The sequence below is a fragment of the Ambystoma mexicanum genome, chromosome 5p (assembly GCF_040938575.1).
Source record: "Ambystoma mexicanum isolate Mex_15411 chromosome 5p, UKY_AmexF1_1, whole genome shotgun sequence".
Taxonomy (NCBI): Eukaryota; Metazoa; Chordata; class Amphibia; order Caudata; family Ambystomatidae; genus Ambystoma; species Ambystoma mexicanum.
This window is the reverse complement of record NC_090930.1, coordinates 523,993,105-524,016,000: the sequence shown is the minus strand read 5'-3', so window position 1 is coordinate 524,016,000 and position 22,896 is coordinate 523,993,105. Positions and strand designations below refer to the sequence as shown.

The 22,896-nt window shown below is 42.9% G+C and overlaps 1 protein-coding gene across 1 annotated transcript in view; it reads right to left on the bottom strand.

Annotated features, from left to right (window-relative positions):
- LOC138481058 (connector enhancer of kinase suppressor of ras 2-like) overlaps positions 1-22,896 on the bottom strand; it is a 2,957,912-nt gene that overhangs the window by 745,314 nt on the left and 2,189,702 nt on the right. Inside the window, exon 13 of the mRNA XM_069612924.1 lies at positions 17,511-17,760. Within this exon, the coding sequence (XP_069469025.1) occupies positions 17,511-17,760 (250 nt within the window). The remainder of the gene's footprint in view (positions 1-17,510; positions 17,761-22,896) is intronic.

Here is a 22,896-nt window from a genome sequence, read left to right as displayed (position 1 = left end):
TTTGGACTGGACTCCGGTTCTGGTCTCGGCACTTCACAGCGATCTGGGTCAGCTCTTTGGATACAGCGGCCTGTGGTTCTCTGGATCTCTGGTCTGCTTCCGGTCTGGATCAAGTGGATTCTGGATCTAACACTGCTTTCTGGGTACTGGCAAAAGTTCTTGGCACAGAATTCAAACAGCTCGCCCGGCTGTTGAATAGTTGGGTTAGGTTTGCTGGATTCTGAAGGCCTGCTGAGAATTCTTTTGCTTGCAGTGGGCCTTCTAGGTTCAAAGTTCTGTAGTCTATGTTTAGCTTGGAAGTCTAAGTGTTGGATCTCTGGATGTGAAGTCGTCGGTCAGCATGCTCCGCAGCAAATGGAATTGAATGTCCCTACCTGTCCCAGCAGTCTCTTTTTATGTGTTTTAAAAATGGGTGTGTTCCTGGGCCTAGCTAAGCCTGCCCCTCTCACTTATCATTGGCCAAGCTTTCCTCTCTCCCTTGATTGGGGGGAGGAAATGGAGTGTCAGAGTGATGCTGTAGGTTTTATGGTCAGAGGAACCTCCCCTTGTCAAATTGCACACAAATCTATTTCTGATCCAAATACATATTTATCTATGTACCATTTCTCTCATATTATAGGTCCAGTTAACATATTTTCTGTAGCACCAAACCATCCGATCCCTGTCTTTGTACGATGTCGTGTCCACTGATGACAGAATTCTCCCCTTTTCATCCAGATAACGACCTCTAAACCTTTCCAGATTTTACACAAATGTGCACCAGGGATATGGGTTTCAGATGATAAAGTGTCAGATTTTTAACATGCAGACATTTGGAGTAACAACCTTTTTTCCGCTACTATCCCCAGGAACATACCACAGGGTCCTAAAACCTCTTAAAATGTGCACCGAAAAATCACAAGAATAATGGTATTATCTATATAATTTTGACCAGTCCGCACAATGAGTTATCTATCTTTTTAAAATTATACCCTGGTCAAAAAGGGGTGTGGCTTCCCACATCACAGGGTGGAATAACTGGTTTATCCACTTCCCCCAAGCTCAGCTGCTAGCAGAGGCATTGCCCCTACCAGTTTCCCCCAAGAGGAAGCCACTTTACGGCCCCCCCAATATACCATTTGCCTGAGTCCATTGTTCACTTTCCTGCAGTCCCCAGCTGCCACTCCCCTTTCAATCAACAGGGCCATGTGACCTCCTTTTTGTGGGGCAGTAGAATGCAGCCAGGCCTGGGAACACAGCTGTTGATCCAGTTTCAACTCCTGTCGGGGGTAGTTGTCAGGCAGAATCCAGTTTCATTAAACCAGATTTCAGCTAAATGTCACTTTTTGTTCCCAGTTTTCTACATTCAAATCAAACTGACAATTTTTACACATGCAGCTATAGAATGCTGATTCTAAGTTCAAAACTATGACAGTTCAACAGTTACAAACTATGTGACACTCAAAAGTAGGTCCCTCATTTAATTTAAACCATTCGATTTTAGTGGTTTTCAGTTCAGTTTAACTTAAGCTGCTGACCTCCACAGCTCAGCCAGTTTTGTTATGAACATTGTTTTGGGCTCTTTTTCTTTCCAGATTTTGTATGCACACAAAACTTCATTCTGCCAAATGTCTGCTGGTGTTCAGTGAGATTTCTGAATATCCTGCAATGTTTGAAAGCTTGCATTCAGAGAAACCAAGGTGATTTCAAAGGGCTTTTTAAGCTAACAGGCACTGCTGTTTTTCCTTTGGCACACATTCCACTCATGGCACCCGTGGCCCATCACGCTCGCACTGGTGGGTGGAAGGTTAGGCGACCATTTTGGTGTGCGCACAAACTGCGCGGTTCTCCTGGATTCTGGTGCACATGTGGGCTTTTTGGCCATCTTGGATTTTCTAAGCCCACAGCACCAAATGTTGCAGCTTAATGACTCAAACGTGGGTCAATACACCTGACAGTGGGACACCAGGTATCATCCCAATACTGCATCAAGTGTATGAGAGATGATATGCACTCAGACAACCGTATCAAATGTACCCTCCCACTGAATGGGTGGAATGCTGTCTGCACACACCATTGTACATCATAGAGCTATAAGTGAAATCTGATGAAAGGCAGAGTGACATCATGGATGAAAGATACTGAGACACACTGAAACGATATGCAAATACTTAAAGAGTAAAGATGGAACTGAAGTAACAAAAGAAACATGCAACTGAACATGAATAAATCATATATGTAAAGAAGATAAAGTAAACTGCTGACTAATAAGGGTCTATAAACAAAAACTCAAGGTAGATGAGACATATAGAAGCTTGCTGCAGAGGACAATATAAAGTGGCTAGAGAGGCCATGATGGAAAGATGAATGTCAGACTGGTATTAAAACGAATCATGCTACCTCAGAGATAGACCAAGGCTGCAGAGTCAGGAGATGCTGGAAACTCAGCTTTGTGTGAGGAATAACGAGGAGTCTATTGATCTGGGATCAAGGATGCTACTTCAAGCAATAATTGCAAGCCACAAGGGGAGTCAAAAGGATAACCCATGTACGTAAGGCATATTTCTCTTAGATTAAGCAAAGAAGAAAACATCTGCAAGAGCCAAGTATTAGACAATTAAAGATGTGGAAAACCTATGCAAGATGGAGTGAGCAAGTCCCCAGAGGCCAAAAAGAGCAATGACACCCAGCTCAATTGAATAAAATAGCAGTAAACAGAAAGTTGAGATGGACAGATTCATGGTCTCCTCACACGTGATTCAGAATTCTAAAACAAGGGCCAAGATAATGGTGTGCCTGCACTTCCTTGAATGTTCCAGAACAGAGAACAGGCTTTGAGGTCAACTACAAATCAAAAAGCCTTGGCTTGGGGCTTGACCGATGAGAGATGATGGACTAATTGGGAACATGGGGAGTAGTCTGCCGTTTCTCTCAGCACCTACGTTTTATTTTGCTTTGCGTGCTGCTAACGAGCTGCCAAAAGCCAAAGTTTGGGAAAGCATGCCAACCAATCAGAGGGTCTATGTAGGAACATGCTATACAATGTTGCAAACACCAACCTACTCCCATTTTTCCATTATAATCAGTATTATAGATATTTAGAGGTGGTTCAAGGAGTACCTAACAGATAAGGGGCATCCAATGTAGTTGACACTCTTATATACTATAGGTACATATGTTCCCTTAACCGATACAGCCATTCAATAGGTTTTACAATTTGCCACATACGATCACATCATAGATGATGCATATTGAGGTATAAAACCTTTGTATAATCACATATGGTTATTTGGGCCTGAGATCATTATTGGGAATTCCATCTAGCACATGAGATGCTTCAAGGTGCTAGAGAACATTTTGGTAGCAGTGCGGATGATTCTGCTCTAATCAACCTAGGCCCAGAACTAGACTCTCAGACTCTCAATTGATTCTGCCATTAGCCAGAAGACAGTTGAGCTTCCTGTGGACATCGGCATGCAAATACACGCGTGTGAGAATAATCGGTCAGAAGGTGTCCCTTTGACGGAATTCCTTTCTAGTCCCCACAGGTGCCCAGCAGACTGAAGGCAAACTGGTTGATTGGGGAAGAGTCAATGCAGAGGGACTCGAGCTGAGCCAGGGATGTAAGTAGAACATGGAAGGTGGCAATAATAGGGGCAGGAACTGTATTGTAAATAGATGCATGGAAGTAACAGGATTTTGGAGGATTAGAAAGAAGAGAAATAGATACCTCAATTCCTGGTTCCAAGAGGGGCAGAAGGTTATGCACTAAAACTCCAAAGAGGGGTATTATTTAAGGATTCCAGAGGCAAGGCCAAAAAAGAAGAGTGCGTATCAAACTCCAAAATGGGGTAAAAAGTGAGATAAGATTCATTTACTAAAGATAGCAAATGAAGGTATACGCAGTAAATTTTAAAGTGCACGTGTGTATAGGGTTATAAATATGTCAGTATAAAACTTTTATTGTGTCTAGATTAGGAGATATAAACCAATTGTAAAAAATTGAGGTGATCATCTGATATTTAAAACAAGAGATTGATGTTAATCAGGAGGGTAAAAATCAAAGGAGAATAAATAAATAAGATACTCTCAAAACATCAGTAATAAAGCAACAAAAACGGTTAACAGTTTTAGAATGTGTTAAAAAATTGTTTTTTGATAATAAGCGGCGATTGATGGTGCCTGCTCAAATTAATCAGAATGGTATTTTTGATAAAATAAATAAAAGACTAAAAGGTCTGGTAAATATTGACAGTCAAGATCGACTTATCATGGGGGACACTCCTCTTCTATACCTATGCAGGACACTGCCGAGATACAATCCCAAAATAAGACAGTATCACACGGAGTGGGTCAGAGGCACGACTAATAAAATACTCAAGCTGTGGCCTCAAGAGGGTTTATTGTCAAAAACAGTATTGTGAGATATGACAACATATTTGCATGCTCAATACAAGAAGAAGAAGTTACAGAAAAGATTTGCTGTTTTAGGTTGTAAAAATGTATCAGAGCGAGAAAGAAGATCCGCCTGAGAAGGAGTGGATGCTTAACCAGCATAAGGAGGAGGATATAATGCCTTCGGCTCCTCTATCCACTCCTGCAAAATCTCATCTTTCCCCTTCTGAAAACAAGATCACAGATACTGAGGAACAAGGATTTTGTCCTTTAAAGGAATTGAAAGCAGTAGCGGGGTATGTAAATCTGACATACGAGCCCCCTGCTTATAACAATGAGGATAATGCAGAAGAGAGCAAAAGTAGAGAACTCATATATATGCCAGCACGCAATGAAAGTAAAAAGTGTGATGAGGGAAAGGACAGACGGATGGAGATAGAGGAAGAAGCGAGGAGACAAAGGGAAGTGAAAGACAAGGTTAAGGGAGAAACATTTGTACAGAATGAATGGATAGGAGGACAGATATTACTAAAGCTAGATGATAAGGGCATTGAAGGAGTTTGAGAAAGAGACGAAAAAGAAGAGGGGGAAAGAAGGAAGGAGAACATGAGAAAACAAACAAAGAAGAGAAGGAAAAAGAGTGGATGCGAAAGGGAGAATGAAGAAGGTACGAGGCAAGGAAAGAAAAAGAAAGACTAGAAGCGAAGAAGCGATAGGAGATAGAAATCAAAAAATGAAAGTACGCAACTTGCAAAAGAGACAAGAGGAAGAAGAGAAAAGAGAGATGAGAAGAATGGATGATGAGATGCACAGAAGCATGGGACTAAAGGATGATGAGATAGGCTATCTATTTTAATAGAAGTATATTGCCGAACAAAGCACGAGAATGATTTGAGGAAGAGAGAGGGTCAATACAGTCCTGCAAGGAATTGCAAGGGATACCGAGAATACAGACAGGAGCTGATGAGCATGAAGCAGAAAACATAGGAAAGAGGATTGGGGATTTATATAGGGAAATGATAGATAAGGATGGAAATTAGACCCAAGAGAATGATGGAGGATCTTTATTGAGGGAAATAGGAGAAAGGTGAGGTGACACATTAACAGATGAGCATAGGGCGCTGTCTTTGAGTAGACTAGATCTTGATGATGTGGAAAGGGGTGAAAGTCATACAAGCTGGGGCATAATGATGTCAGATGAAGAAAGAGAAGAAAACGAAAACGCACGAAGAGAGGGCACAGGCAGTTTCCGAAAGATTTGAGTGTAGAGAAAGGGGTAAAATGGTCAGACCTAGAAGTCCCTAAAGAAAAAACACCAGAACCGACACCATACACTGTGCGACCACAAGCACGGTCGCACAGTGCAGGGGATGTATCCCCCACCAGAGGTAAGCAGATTAAGGTCATTACCAGGGCGGAGACTAATGGGCGAGACTAGCCCCACCTGGAAGACACAAAGTGTAGGTTGGTATGATTATGGATCAGGGTTTTCGTAATTCCCAATATTAGACAAAGGAGGAGGACGACCACAATATATTCCATGGCCACAAATGGACAAGGATAATTTGAAATGTAAATTACCTAGTTTGAATTCAGGTGCAGGAAAATGTATTTATGAGTTAGAAAGAATGCCATCAGGAATGACGTTAGCTATAGGTGACATAAAAGGCCTGCTAGAAGCCATCTTATGGGAGAGGGCTGATGACCTTTGGAAGCGAGGAGGAAATGCAGGTGTCACTGCATAAAACATGACACACTATGAAGCATCTTTTAATAATTTCACAGCACTTGTATGGCAAGTGCTCAGAGTACAATATCCTGATACATCAGATATCGGTGCGATTATGACTAGGAAGATGGGTAAGGATGAAGATTTTGTTGCCTTTATTCAAGATATTCAAGAGAGATAGTGTCTTGAGATATGAGAGAAATGTGGGATAAAATGGTGGCATTATTTTACCACAATTTATGCCAGGGATTGCCAGTGCAAAGGCAGATGAAGAAACAGGTAGGGATGGAATCAAAGAGCATGAAGAAAAATAAGTGGGCACCACTATGTAAATTGGTATTTCTTGAAATTTTTTCATGGACGATAAAATTCGGGAAGGTAATTAGAAAAGATTCACAGGAGCTGGCTTCGATGAGTCTGGAGACACCCTGACTCGTAAAGCAAGAAGTCCAAATATACCAGGTAAACAAACCTGGCCACATAGCGCTCTCTGTATATTGTCCAAAAAGGGACAGTGTAATTCACAAGGATGATACTGTTTCCAGTGGTAATGGTTCCTTTTGTAAAAAAAAAATTGGTTGCGTAGAATAAATCACCAGTCTGAATCAAGGTGTGATTTGTTAATAAAGCAGAAAGTTTTAAGGTAATCACTAATTAAGACTTAGTGAAGACGCGGCTACCATCTCCCACAGTTACAATCCACTAATGGTGTCAATGCATTTCGGAGCAAAGTGCTCCTTCATCAGTGCAAGTCTACATTACATAAGGTAACATAAAGTATACATTTCTGCTTTACTGAAGTAAGGAATATTGGTGCCATCTGAGTCCCCATGTAACACAGCTGTGTATCCAGTGAAGAAATCAACTGGGGGCTCGTGGAGATGTATTCATTATCTTCGCCCTCTAAACAATATTGTCGAAGCAGAGTTTCCTTTAGTTCCAAATCCCACTATGATTTTATATAAAATCCATATAAGGTTAAATATTTTAGTTATACATCTAAAAAACACATTCTTCTCAATTTCCCGTCATGAGGACTCTGACAAACCTGAAGGTGTTTCACGACTCAGTCCCGGGGTTCCCTTATTCAGGTGGCCAGGGAAGGGCCATCGCTATTGGACCCTGACCATGGAGGTGCACAAGCGAGGGAGGATCAACTGGGTAGGGGGTCCTCAGGGAGTGGGGCAGACACACCACAAGGTGAGATATTGTATCCCCCAATTCCTGACAGTTATTTACCTCATATTCCCTCTACATTTATGGGAAATTACAACTCCCATAACTCCCCTCCTTTCCTTATATGTCCAACTACTGAGACGAGGAAGAGGAAGACTGAGACTAGAAAGATTACCACTAGTAACATGCACTGGCCTTGTCCCACTAATAAGGTCAGGAATGGTCAGGCACTCTGTCACAATCACACACATCTGAAACTCATGGACCATTATCCAAACTATAAAAGCTGGAGCATGGAAAGACACATAGAGCGAGTCAGGGGCAAAGAAGGAAGGCAAGCTGGATGGCAAGATGGAGGAGCAGTTGAGAGAGATCTGCCGAGAACCAGGCCAGGGTGAACAGGATGCCACATACTGACAGGCTGCAAGTTGAGGCAGTAGAAATCACGGTGAGGGAGCCATGTCCCCAAGAAGCCGGGAGATTTTAGAGAAGGGAGCCGAGGGGCCGGCTAATACCTTTCCTCAATGCGGCAGCAAACTGCTTGCATCCTCACTGGGTCCGCAGGGTCACCAGGCAGTGTCTTAGGGGCAGGTGGGCAAGACCCAGATGTCGACGAGCTGAAAACAGAAGGACGCGCAAAAGCAACCACATCCGGTGACGTTCAAAGAAAGGGAGAGCCTGGTTTATAATACATGCAAGAGTTTGCATTGAAGGATAAAGACATTGAAGTGAAAGCTTGCATGTATTTAGCTGACGAGGAAGCCCATAAGAAACAAAGTAACTGATTGGTACCGTGTGAGAAGGCACGCTGTTAAACGCCTCTTAAAAGATAATGGAACAGTGACTAATGAAAGCTAAATGTATTGAAAGACATTGAAGGAAAAGGCACGAGGGAAAGAGAGCATGCACAGATCCTGAAAGGCTAATATAAAAGTGAATCGATATTTTTCGTGAAAAGGCACGCTGTTAAACGCCTCTTAAAAGATAATGGAACAGTGACTAATGAAAGCTAAATGTATTGAAAGACATTGAAGGAAAAGGCACGAGGGAAAGAGAGCATGCACAGATCCTGAAAGGCTAATATAAAAGTGAATCGATATTTTTTGTGAAACGAGGAACAGAGTGGCCATGGTCCTGTCCTAATGAACTATATGTTTTTGTGAAACAAGGAACAGAGTGGCCGTTCTGCGAATCCAAGTGCAAGAGGCACGGACATTGAGAAACTAACTCTATTGTCACAGTGATACAGTGGTTGAAGTGTCGAAAAGAAGTAGTGGAACTATGTTCCCTGCTGGCCTTCCCCCGCTCCCCACAAACACCATCGCCACACCCCCTCCGACAAACAATCCAAACCCCCAAACAAACACATCTGCTCTTTATGGGAATGTTCTGTGTAGTGCACTGAAGTGCAAGCTTCAACTTCTTCCTATACTTTTATTTTAAAACGAAACCATTCCACCGCTCCTGACTGCTCCCACCCACTTCGACCTCTACAGTGATCACGCATAGGGGTGAGACTACTGTGTGGCTGTGAAAGTATCTGGCACGGAGATAATGATAAGGACCTTGCCTGCGAGTGGTCATGCATGGGGGTGATAATTCTATGTGGTTGAGAAGGTCTCTGACAGGTGAACATTGTGAAAGAGAAGTAGAAAGGTTGGGGAAGGGAGTTCTCCCTGAGCTCCGTGAAGTAGAGCTGTTTGCCTGGAAAGTGTTTCAGCCATGTTTGAAGGAAATTAACTAAGAAGTCATTTTGTGAATATCTGTTTATTTGAGAAACGTGAAGTCCGGTGAGGGAAGCCCCAAAGAATCCATTGAAGAGAACTGTTATGTATATTGAACTGACATTGAAATAGGTGAGGGAAGCCTAACAGATTCATGGAAAATCTTTGAACTGTGCATGCTACCCCTCATGAAGGAACTTTGTAAATACCCCAGTGAATTGAACTTGGGGAAGGGAGGTGAGCCCCTTTCATTGCCATTTATTTATTTATTTTTACATGTATATAGAGCACTAAGCCCTGAGGCACCAAGATGCTTTTATATTTCATGTTACATAGGCAGGGCACAGTAGGCATTAGTCGTAAGTAGACGGGCAATGTCATAAGAAAACTGATATAGTTGTTCGTTAGGGCAATAGCAATGTTTTAAGCACCCCCCGAAAGGTCCAATACGAGCATTGAGCCCTCAAGGTAGGGGGGGTGTTCCAGTGTTTGGCGGCTATGATCGAGTGGCTGGATCCGTCGGCTTTGGTTCTTTTGAATTTGGGCTGAGTGATGCGGTTGGTGTATGCTAATCTGGTAGGTCTACAATAGTTGCTTCTGGTACGTCTTTGAGCTAGGTAGGGAGCCATCCTTGGACAGACATATTTGAGTGATGGAGAGTGTTTTAAAGATGATCCTTTCACAGATCAGGAGCCGGTGCGCTTTTTTTCTTGCTGCCGTGATGTGGTCTTTCTTCGGAATGTTCAGTGCAGCTCAGAGAGCATTGTTCTGAATGACTTGCATTTTTTGTATGTTTTGTTCAGTCGTGCCTGCAAAGAGGGCATTGCAGTAGTCAAGCTTAGATCCAATAGTGGCACGGGCAATGGTAAGACAGCTGTCTGGGTCGAGAAACCGTGTGCATGCATTGATCTGTTTGGTGGAATATGCTACGGTCGATTGCTATGGCATTAACTTGTCGTGATAGGGACAGGGAGGCGTGAAGGTATAAACTCCTAGGGTTTTCACGACAGGAGAAACTGGAATGGGGAGGCTATCGATATTGAAAGAGGCATATTGGGGATCAAATCTATTTAGGACAGTTGGGAGCCCACTATGAGTAGCTCTGTTTTTTTGTCGTTGAGACAAAGACGGTGTGTGACCATCCAGGTCTGGATGGTTAGGTAGATGGAGTTCAGAGTGGCTGAGTCTTCTGTGTAGTTGCCTGGGAGGGGTAGGAGGTTATGTGTGTCATCCGCGTAATTTGTCTAAGATATGCTGAGGGAGTCCAAGAAGGTGAATAGGGGAATAATGAATATGTTGTACAAGGTAGGGGATACGCAGGAGCCTTGTGGCATACCACAGGCAATGGGAGTCAGGGGTGCAGTGGCGTTTTCTGCAAAGACTCAGATGGATCTAAATCCCAGGAAGGAGTTAATTCAGGTGATGGCTTCTGGGGAGAAGTAGGCTGATGTGGGGAGGTGTTGACCTAGGATATTATGATCTACCAGGTCAAATGCTGCTGATAGGTTGAGCAGGAGTAACAGTGCACTTAGCCTTCATATCTTATTTTGTCAATATGGATTTTTAGGTCATGAAGGGCTGACATTCTTTTGATACACACTTTATTTTTAAACAGTTATTGTGAAACGTGAGGGCAAGTATAGGTTTCTGACACAGACTTTTTCCTTTGTTTGACTGACTGACTAGGACCATTTTATTTTACTTTGATTGTCGAGACTACACCCATTGTAGAATTAGGGCCAGCTAGGAAGTCCCCAGTAAAATTTAATAAAGGTGTTGAAACATGTACCTTTTATGTCTGTGTCTTTACTTGTTATACCATGCCTGCCTCACACTTGTGAAATGTTTTCTAGTTGTGTCTCGTAGGTTATGCGTTAGCACTATCTAGTGTGAGCGCAATACATCTGCAGTGGTTTGCCCATTTTCCACCCTACCCACACTCATGCCATTGATTGTCACTTAGTGTTGTAAACAGCCTTGCTGAGCTCCTTTCCACCAAGAAAAATGTCATTAGAGGAAAGGACCTCAACAAGGTTGCTTGCACAAACGTAAAAACATTCTTTATAAGGCTGAGCATAGAGCAAACAATGCTATGCTTCCCTAGCTTGCAACCTGAGAAGAGTTTAGGATTCGCTAGATTGAACCCTAAGGCAGGACAGCGAAGATCAGTTATAGTCAGGGAGCACACTTGTGCTGTCAGAAAGGGAACATTTATTCAATTAAAATACCTCAGCAATGGGGCTTGCATTATGTGATTGCCAGATAAAGGGTGAAGCGACTTTCAAGGCCAGAACACATTGTTCTCTCCTTTGGCCTTCGTACCAGCAATGGGGCTTGAATTACTTGATTGTCATATGAAGGGAAAGTGGGTTCATATTATTGTTAATATTAATAGGGTATTTATTGAGCACAAACCTAGCTTTGGGAAGCAATTTAGCACTTTACAATCATAGGGTGACGAACACAGTGAAGGAAGCAGAGAAACAGGAAGTGGGTAACTCACACAGGGGAGGGGGAGGGTGCGCAATTTTGCAGCAAGGAATCTACAAGCAACCAGGTGAGGAAACAGTGAGGAGCAGATCACCTAGTCTCAGGTAGGGTGGAGAGTTCAGTGTGTGTGGACCAAGGTGCTAAGGAGTAGCCATTCAGTGAAGGGCTCTTTCCTGAACTGTAAAATGGAGGGAGCGAGTCTGATGATGATTGGGAAGAGATTCCAAAGTGTTGGGGTACACAGAGAGTAGGCTGGTCATCTGGTACTTTCCTTCTTGTGCCGGCGGAGTTCAAGTCTGCACATGCAAGGCTGCAAGCAGGAGCATGTTGCTATCTCCCCTGCCCTTGGAACCGACAACGTGGCTTGAATGACCTAATTGTCATATGAATGAGGACCGCCTGCCCACTCCTCTGGCTTTGCCAATGAGTGTTTCATATTCTTTGTTTGTTTAGATTTGTTTTATATATGATTATTTTTTCATGTGGTTTTTTAATAAGCTTAAGAAGGAAAGAAGGTATTGGTAAATTAAGTGAAGAGACTCCTCTTTCCTGGTGTGTCTCATCATTCTCTATCTAAAAAGGGGTGTGTCTGTTATGCTTTGCTGGTCTGTAAACTGAGTACCATTGCATTGGGTAATTACATTTTAGTGAAAATGGAACACTGACTCAGAGTTGTGCTATATTATTGTTAACATGAGATGGTCTATCAAACATTAACTGCACCCCTTGTTTTATTTTTTATAGTATTCATATAGCACACAGCCAGCCAGTAAGGATGTAGTGATAAGCAATAGCAGAACACAACATATACTTTCAAGGTAACACATATTGAAAATGTGACTTCAATGGGAAAGTGAGTCAGGTTCGCAGGGATAGGGAAATTCTTAATTAGGGGAATTGGCTTGTTTCAAATGACTTGGGGGAAGAGACTGGGTGACCATGTGGGTGCTTGAGCTCAGTGACTCAGAGGGATAACAAACCGAGCGGGCCCTAATGAGTCATGAAAAAATATTTGTGGCAGAGGCCCACGAAGTGTTTGCAGTGACCTTAGCATGGCAAGGAGCTAAGGAACCTTTAAAAGAGGAGTGGCCTAACAGGCGCAGCCAGGTTTTTGTAACTTGTGGGAACGGGAGCAAAAACGAATTGCCATTTGCTGCTGACCTGAACAGGCAAGGGCTCACCTGGTGGTTTCCATGGTGATATGCTACCCGCTATTCGCTTTAGACACTCACCTCCTGTTAGTAGGATGTACAGAGAAATGGCTGAGGGATGCCATGGGGTGGTGGTAGGTCGGCGATAGGTCCGGGGCTACGTACGCTAATGTCGGGACTGTCGGGACTCGGGGCTAGCTAGCATTTTGGTTGTAGCTCTTGGGCTTCTATCCGGGGCTACAAACAAAAGACACTGGGTTATAGTCCCCCCAGCCCCTCCTCCCCCCCAGCCTCCCAGCAACGCCTCAAAGCATTGGAGGAGCAGAGAAGAAGGAACGAGTGCAAAGGCTTTCTCCAGAGCCAATAATGCAAAATACTAATACCACGCGCGGCTGTGCGCATAACCCAGCCGTGCCCACCACGTCCCAAGGCTCATTTTCACTCGCAGGGGCATTATCGTGACACATCATTTCAGGGACGTGAAAGCAATAAAAACAGTATGCTGCGCATGTTGAAGCAGCCAGCTGGGCGGGGCCCACTCTTCTCATCCTGACTGGTTTAACGCCAGTGAGTGTGAGTGTCGTGAACCCACTGTGCATCTCGCTCACGATGTGAGTAAATATCACTCTGACAGTGAGAGCGAGCGCACCATTGGAAATCAGAGATCACACCCTCTTGCAGAAGCCACCTGCACGCTTGTCTACTTAACACCTCGTAATTGGTTTCTTTACAGTGGGCCTCATTACGACCCAGGCGGTAAGTTACCGCCTGGGTCGTACCTTTACCACCATGGCGTAAACTAAGTTTACGCCATGGTGGTTGGCGGACTTACCGCCCCATTCCGAGGTTGGCGGGGCGGTAAGTCCCCAATCCCCATTTACCCTTCCCCATTCCCATTTTTGCCCCATAGGGCATAATGGGAGTGGGGAAGGCGTTAATTACACCACCGTAAATTACGGTGGCGTAATTAACAACAAGGTCCCTTAGCGCCATGGATTTTAACACCTGCTAAAAGCAGGTGTTAAATCCTCCATGGCGCTAAGGGACCTCGGAATCAGGCGGTAAGGGTCGGCGCTGTTTACGCCGCCGTAAACCCCTTACCGCCTGGGTCGTAATGAGGCCCACTTAATGAATTGAACCGCCAATCACAGGGGCATACGGTGTAAATAAACCACCAATCTTGTATATGAAAGACATTACACTTATAATGTAAACCATCACACCTGTGCATGTTTCTTTAGAGCATTGTGGAATTAAATCCAACACATTTGCAGATGCTTTTTACCACATCCTTCAACACAACACTTGGCATTGGTTTGCCTAATTCCCATAATGCTTTCTTTGTCTCCAACTAAAGCACGTGTGACCTCTGTTGCCCCCTTCAGAATGAGACTCTTTCTATGCGACTAGCACATGGAAGGAATGCACCCAAAAGATGGAACTCCTTAAACCCATGTGAGGCACCTTTCTTGCATAACCTTATACGCACCAGTTATTTCGCCGATGGGCCATCAGTCACCTTCACATAGCATTGAGCGCGGGAGAGACACAAGGTGAAAGAGGCAGGGGCCATGTTGCAATCGCAGTCGATATCTCTGTCGGTAGGCTGCTCGGTACCGTGGTTCAGAAAAAAAGGACCCACTGCCTAAACGGCCATTTCACTCGTAAAATGCCCCACTTATTCAGCTTCCGTAAATCCAGCAACAAAACAAACAGCTTTGAATGACTAAGCTGTGGACAGGAGGTGTGACTAGAAGAGGTGTGCGATCTACACAAATCTATTGGTTCGATTCTTTGATCAATTTACTATTTTCTGGAAAACGAATACAAGTGTAGTTCTCTTCGATTTGTAGGGTTGTCCAACTCCAGGCCTTGAGGGCCGGGATCCTGACAGGGTTTCAGGATATCCCTCATTAATATTCATGAGGGAAAATGTGCATACATTTAGAATCATTATTGCAAATCTATCTCATGAATATTAATGAGGGGTTTCCTGAAAACCTGACACGGACATAGCCCTCGAGGCTACGAGTTGGACAACCCTATGACATAACACAACATTGTTTAAAAATACACAACTGTTCCCAAACGTTAAACCTTCAGGTGCTACCAGTGATCGTTACAATGACACCCAAATGGTGGTTTATTTTTTTAGTTGGGGACCAAATGCAAAAGTCTGCATGGACAGAAAGCTCAAGGTCTCCATCTCTCCATTTCATTTGCATCTCGTTGACGGATCCCAACTTCATTAATGGTGAGTTCAATTACCTCTATAGTGTTATTCTAAAATGTATGTCAAGACCACAACCGTTGTTACATTCCGCCGGCCTTGTGCCTTGTGTGGGCTACCAGAGGAAGACTGTTTGCCTTGACTGCAGCACTTGACTGCAGGAGTCCTGCATGGTTTGACAGATCCCACTTGCCCTAAAATCCTTCTCTTCCCCCAACAAGAGAGAATAGTGGCACTACCCTTTACTGAGATGGCCTAGAAAATGCGGCCTGTGCCTTCCAGACATTATGCTATGTGCTGTTGAATCTCCCTTTCTGTTTCTCTCCATTCTATGCATTGTGAAATGTGCTTGATGTAATATATGTGCATAGGGTAAGCATATGGTAAGTCCCAGGCATCAATGCTGTGCTCAACACATACATTCACCAGCTCTAAAGTATGCCATTAGATTTGGAATGAGAGAAGTGGGTCTTTGTAACAAATACAATACTGCAAGTGCAGGCATCAGCACAGAACACTTACTATGCCTGTCATGTATAAATGCATTGTCAGCCTGTGGACTTTACACAGCTAGTTTGAGTACACAATGAAGAACTTACCGAGGACTGGATCCGTTAGATTAATACGTATGTAGACCAAGAACAAGTTGCCAAGATAGATGAAACAGATCACTTCTTCATCACAGCCCATTCACCCACCAGCATCGTCTTCTCAGAGAAACTCACGAATCACCAGAATCCCTCTGCTAATGGAACACAAATACTTAACCCCAGAATATGTTATACCAGACCCGAGTTGGAGGATCAGTCTCCTGCTCAACAAGGATCCAAAGATCTTACCCTAACTCCAATCTGCACCCCAAGTGAGGAAAATGGGAGCTGTTCAAGCTACGATCTTAGGTTCACAAGATGGCAGTACTCCAAGTTAGATTGTAGGGGGGTATGTCCTCATTATAGGCTGATCCCTCCTTAAACTCTAATGATACCCAGAGGAATAACATTTTCCCTGAACCTCTCCATGAAGTCCATTTCTTTCTTTAATGATATAATGAATATCAACTCCCTTCTTTACAGGTGTTTTCTGCATCTAGGACCATGTGCTGAAATTAAGAACTGCTACCAAATGCCTCCCAATCCAGATTTCTGCACATGCCCAGGGAAAAGACCCACATCTCTGATGGGTCCCTGAGCCCTAGCTACTAATATCGAGCCAACCCAAACCATTTCTCATCACCCACCAACTGATTCTGTTTCCTTCACTGATTCTTCCTAGGATCTTTGCGTGCGCCACATGTATTCACTCACACATCTTTTAGATGGCAACTGAGTGCACAGGTGATGCATGATCTACTCTTTCCACAAATACTACAGCATAATTCCCCTTCCCTACCTCTCTCCCCTTCCTTGCCCGCCCCTTCCCCTCCTTCCTTACCTCTTCCCCAATGACCTTAAACCCGTCACTCATACCTCCTAAGGGAATTGAGGACACCAGACCACTCCCCTTTCCCCCCACCTCCCCGACCTCAAAACAGACATTGTAACCCCCATCACCTAACCCCTCTCCTTCCCCCACTCTCCCCCTCCTTTAGTAAATTGTTCTACTTATTGTTCTAATGACTTGTTTCATGTTTGTAATTATGCTTCTCTCACTTTTATACCTGTTGTTAAACTGTAAAGTGCTTTGGCTTAAAGCGCTATATAAATTCAATAACCATAAACATAACATATTTGAGCCTGGTCTGGCATGGGCTGGACCTATAACGGCCCGCCAGCAAGATCCCAGGTAGGCCAAAGAGAAGCAGGGGCCTCGGCGAGGGCTCAGATCCATTACCAGCCCAGCCCACCCCGCAGCGGGCTCATGAACAGGTTGGAAATTATTTCTGTACATAAGTAGATCATTCCTCTACTGTACAATTGTCTATAATGCAGAGAACAATGAGTATCAGCCATTCGATTCATTGGGATAGGGAGGTTTAATTGTGGGAGAAGCCATCAAATTTGTTTTCAGCAAATTTATTTTGATCAAATGTTCCCGCAAATATATGGTGGAGGTGGGTTTATGGTACTAACTAATTTGTAGGGGTTATCGGTTGGCTGCGGGTGATCGCCGCCTGCATGTATTTGTGGCAAAATAAGCCAAAATATGTTTTTTTCTCCATCAAAATGGATTCAAAGGATTGTTTTCGACTAAATCACATAGAACCCTATTCATTACATTGTAAAGGGGGTGAAAAGGTGGGCATCCAGGATGCCTAATTTTTCACCTCTGCTGGGAGTCCCCATAGAAAAGCACTGGAGGTCCTTGCAATTCCCTTTATTACAGAATAAAGTAACTTTCTAAATCTTCGGGGGATTTCAGCCACCTCTTGCGTGGTATGGGTGGTTGCAACATTTGGAGGCGTTTTCATGTGATATGTCATCTAACAATAAGTCAGTATTGACCTCCTTCGGTTTTCCTTAGACTACTATAATCAGGTACACAGAAGCAAGGGCAGTGTTTCAAATAACACCTGTTTTTACCTTTTCCAGCAGACTCGTGATGAGGACTTAAATGCTTGTCATTTGCGCCTGTGATTGCAACCATTTCAGTGTTGTCTAAGCATTTAGCGCACTTGTGAGCGATGTGACAGAACTTACATGGTATAGTGGGACTGTATTACTCTCCGCCAGTGTAAAGTTTAAGACGTCTTGTTGGCCAGGTTCCAGCCTCGCGGTGGACGTCAAAAGGGAGGGGCTGATGGGAAAGTTGGGGCTTCCTGGGTTCTTGCCCTTTTTCCGTGACTTTCGACCTGTGTCTCGCTTATTGTCCTTCTGCGTCACAGTCTCCTCCTGTATCACGAGGATCTTGTCGTCGCTCAGGTATCGCAGGAGGGAGTTCTCAGAGTCAGTTGTTGGAAGGGAGAAAGAAACGAAAGAAAATGCAGATAAAACAAAATGTACATCTTGACAGACCCTTAACATATTCTCATGGGTAGAACTGCAATATACAACATGGCTGCTTTACCATGCCTGCTAAGCTTGAATAACATAAACATTACACCATTGTAGCACCATTTTATACCAACATTTGAACTGGTGCAAAAAGTGCCAGAGTGCACAATACATATCTGCAATTCATATTCATACAGAGACAATGTTTGTGCAGTGAAACGGCTGGTGCAAACTTGCACTGCACCTGTGCACATTTTACGTTATAATGGTCTTTTTCCTATTTCTCATATGGGTGAAAGGTGTTCACAAATACCATAGATTACAGAAAACTTCAGATTGGCTTCTCTAAAAAGATTCCCACAATGAGAACAGATCTTTTGTCACCTGTTTTCTATTTTACGTAAATCATTTTTCACACCTCAACCACAATGTACAACAAACCATTTTTTGTTTTCGTCTTGAAAATGGGAAGGCCTGGCTCACTTATACACTTCTGTCCATTGCAGAATATATATGTATATTTTCGACTACAATGGACACAAGTGTGTAAGTGAGCCAGGCCTACTAAACTAATTATATTAATTATATAAATTATTATAGAGAATATACGTTTATATCGAATATACCTTCTAAATATAAATATATATATATTATACTTTTTGAAACATAATGAGATGGTGATGCAAATGATCAATTTATGCCTCACGAACAATGTTTTCCTTTTTAACAATGAATATTTCAAGCAAATGCAAGGGACGGCGATGGGAACAACTTTCGCGCCTTCCTACGCAAACCTCATGATGGGGTTGTGGGAAGAACTTGAGGCATGGTCAGATGGGAATCAGGTACATACGCAAAATGTGGTTTTATGGTTAAGATACATCGATGACCTGTTTGTGATCTGGAGAGGTACTGCAAAGGGCTGGTTAGAGTACGTAAAGGAATTGAACCAAAACAAAAAAAACTTAAGATTCACGGAGACTCACAGCCGGACATTAATTACCTTTCTGGACGTCAATATCAGAATTGTGAATGAGAAAATAACTTGTGAGTTGCATCGAAAGAAGATTGGCTCAAATACTCCTCTACACGCACATAGTGGACATCCTAAACATGTGATCTGGAGTGTCCCCTATGGAGAATTTGTGAGACTCAGAAGAAACAATACCACTTTGGAGTCTTACGATAGAGAAAGCAAATTGACGGCAGCAGGTTTCAGGAGGCAGATGTACCCTAAAAAAGTCATTGAGAGAGCCTTCCTGAAAGCCAGAATAATCGAGAGACATACCTTATTAGCTGGAAATAAGAACAAAGACCAATCAGAAGGGGAAAAGAGCACTCGATGCATACTTACTTTTGATAACCAGTCAAAAAATATTAAAAATATTAAACACATTTTGCGGAAACACTGGAGCATTTTGCTAACTGACCCGGATCTGGCCAAAAGCCTCAAACCCCATCCCGAAGTCACTTTTAGAAGAAACAGGTCTTTTAAAGATATGCTGGTCCCTAGTTTTATGGCCAAGGAAGAAGAAAAGACAGAAGGAAACTGGTTAACAGCGAAAAAGAAAGGCTTTCATAAATGCACACGCTGTAATATATGTAAATTTGCAATTGACGGCGACACTTTTAAACATCCAGTGACAGGACACAAAACAGAGATCAAACAACAGATCACCTGTGAAACAGACTATGTAGTATATGCCCTCACCTGTGCATGCCATAAATACTATATTGGCAGCACAAAATGCAAGTTAAAGATTCGAATACAACAACATGTGCGAGCCATCACACATAATGATGTGAACTACCCTATGGCCAAACATTTTTATGAATGTCATAACAAAGAAATAGACAGTTTCAAATTCTTTGGTGTGTATAAAATAGAGTTGGGCCCCCGGGGAGGTGACAAGGAGAAGCAGCTGAGACAAAAAGAAACAAGGTGCATACTAGATTTTGAGAGTAAACAGCCCAACGGGCATAACATTGATAAAGAGTTATACACCTTTCTGGGTAGCTTAAGCAATGCTTTTGTCCCTTATCTGCACATCCCCATTGAAATAGGAACTATATGTTTACTTTGCTTACCTTATACTATGTAAAATTAGTATTCATATTCCCTTCACGGTTTCTAAAGAATGAATAGGTGCTCCGAAACGATATATTATATCAAATAGTTGGTTTTAAAGTTTTTGTATTTTAAATAATCTCTAATGGTGTTGTTAATTTTGTGTTTGCTTTTGAGCACATTTGTTGCTCTGCACTATTTTCTTTATATAGGGGAATGGGGGGGAGAGAGGGGGAGAGGGAGAGCAAGGAGAGGCCAATTGGGAAGTAGACTTAACCAGAAAAATATATAGTCTGCAAACTGGATATCAACCCACTAATGTTGTTGTGTATTTGGGGACAATTTTCCATTCATGGCCTGATATATCGAGTATGTTATCTCGATTTCAATTATTATGTTGAAATTGGGATCTCCCATGTACTAAGTATTTTATTTCAATAAATAGACAAACAGGGGCCCGAGCAGAGATCTAATATTACAAACGATTGGATCCCGGACACTATTGTTATAATGAAATAAGACCTAACAGATTAGGGGTGAGCCATAGAGACCCATAATTTGGGGGTGTAGATATTCGTTTATATCCTATTAAGGGAGTTAAAGATGGTTTGAATTATGCACTAGTCATTTCAAAAATGAAAAACAATTTAGGCTGTGAATGTTCCATGCTTTTTTAAATTTTAAATCTAAAATCTTTCTCTCTTTTTGCCCAATACGATCGATATATGTTATAAGTAAAAGACAAAGAGGCAATTAGAGTCAATGGGTTGAATGAATGTTTTTTAGGATATAGATATTTTATCTTAGCTGCTAATGCACAATGCACTTTAAATTTACCTCTAGCAATAAAATGCTCATTCGAATGAATGTATGTCCGTTAGGCAAACACACTAGGCAAAGATGTCTGCCATGGATTTGGTACGTAATGCAGATCACTAAATGTGGCCCTTTTCGATCTCTGTGTTGGCTGTTTGCCCGCCCCCTCCCTTTCCCCTCTCTCCTCCTCCTAGTCTCATGTTTTTAAATGGTGTATGGTGGAGAGGGTTTTTGTTGTGAAAAAGCGGCGAGTTAGCCGCGAAACGCGTCACGCATCGAGTGTTGTACTTGGGAGGACCCACACTGGGGTCACACTCTCTATTTTGGAAATGGATTTCCATAGTTTTTAAATGCTTTCTTTTCCCCGTGTGGATCAATAAAAGAAGAAAATCAGCAAAACGAAAAACGGTTGGTGTGGAGTTTCATTTCCCCCCCCCCCCCCCTACCTTCGTTTGCTGTTTGGTGGAAATTGGGCAAGTACGGCGTTGTGGAGAGTGCAGCTCGACTTGGCTACTTGAATGTAGAATTGATAATATATATATATATATATATATATATATATATATATATATATATATATTACATGGCCGCGGTAGCGGCCATGTAGTTATGGTTAAGTTGGTGTTTCCATAGGAAGAGCACTTTTTGGGCGGCTTATAACTTCGCTCCCCCTGGACGAATACTTACCAAACTTTGCAAAAAAAGTATATGGCCCACTCTGAATTGTTTTGAAAAGTTTGGTGAGGATTCGTCCAGGGGGGGAAAAGTTTTAGGGAGGATCCCAAAACTTTTTTTTTCCCATAGACTGAATGGGAAAAAACTTTGGGCACGGCTACAGCCCGAACCGCTGGACGGATTTACAGCAAATTTGCGGCAGGAGCAGCGGCCTGGTCCCGAAAGCGTGCCTTTGCAAATTTGGTGTAAATCCGTCCAGTAGTTTTTTAAAAAAATGACCAAAATGTAAGGCAAAAAAATTAGTGATATCTGTGTTCGCTTCGCGGACGGACTTCCCTGTTCGCTCCGCGGACAGCACCCCGATTGGCCCAGCGGCTTGCGTCATGTCCGCGGACATGCAACGTGTTCGCTGATTGGGCGGCGTGGTGCGTGATGCGCGTCAGATTTTCTGTCGCGCCCGCCATCTTGCATTTGCGGACGTCCGCGGACAGCGCAGTGAAAGTTTGTTCAAAATGTGTATTTAGTAGAGTGCGTTGGTGTGTAGAAGTCTTTGGGGAGGATGGGGGAGTATGAGATAGGTTCAAAGTTGTATTTTATTTATGTGCTAGACGTTTTTGTTGCGTTCGATTTGTCCACGGAGAACACAGCTGTTCTGACATTTTGTAAATAAACTAAATGGTGGGGTGCTTAGAGGACGGAGTATGTGTCATTTTTGTTTGCAAGGAAGGTAAAAATGATCTATGAACACTCGCGGTGTACTTAATTGTTCGTAAATGCACAAACTGGGGGTGTCCTCAGGACGCTGTCCATATTGTAATCTGTCTAGTTGAATGTGTTCTAAGAACACTTGCGGTGTCTCGAAATGGTTGCAATTATACAAAATGGGGGTGTTCTGAGAACGTTGTTTGTATTGTTCTTTGTCAGGGTGAAAGTGTTTTAAGACCACTCCTTTTGTCCGTTAATAGTACAATTTCCTATGGGCGTCAACCGACTTTTTGTCCACTAAAGAAACGATAAATCCGGCTGGTGTGCGCCGACATTATGTGATAATCCTATGACTGGCGTTATTGACCTGGCTGACTTGCTTTTGCGACACTAAATCATATCTCCCGCCTCTAAACCTGATATTATCAAAGCATTCATATTCCCCGCCTCTCAACGTGACGTTACAGGGTGCGTCATCAAACGCGCCCAGTCCTCTCCAGTCCTAAGTGACTTTACACAGAACCCGGAAGACAACACATATTATGTCACAACACAGCGCGCCACAATTCGGAATATGAAACAGTAATTTAAAAGCAAACAGCAAGATTGTAAATTTTGTAAAGTACATTTATTTGACAGCAAATGTTTAGAGAATATTCAGCAATTTGCATTTGTCTTTGTTGTCGATCCGCAAAAGTTCATGTTGAGGCACGCAATGTTCCTTTGCGGTACAGAGGGTGTTAGATCAGCTTACAACTCAGTGCGCCACAATTCGGAATATGAAACTGTGGTTTAAAAGTAAACAGCAGGATTGTACATTTGGTAAAG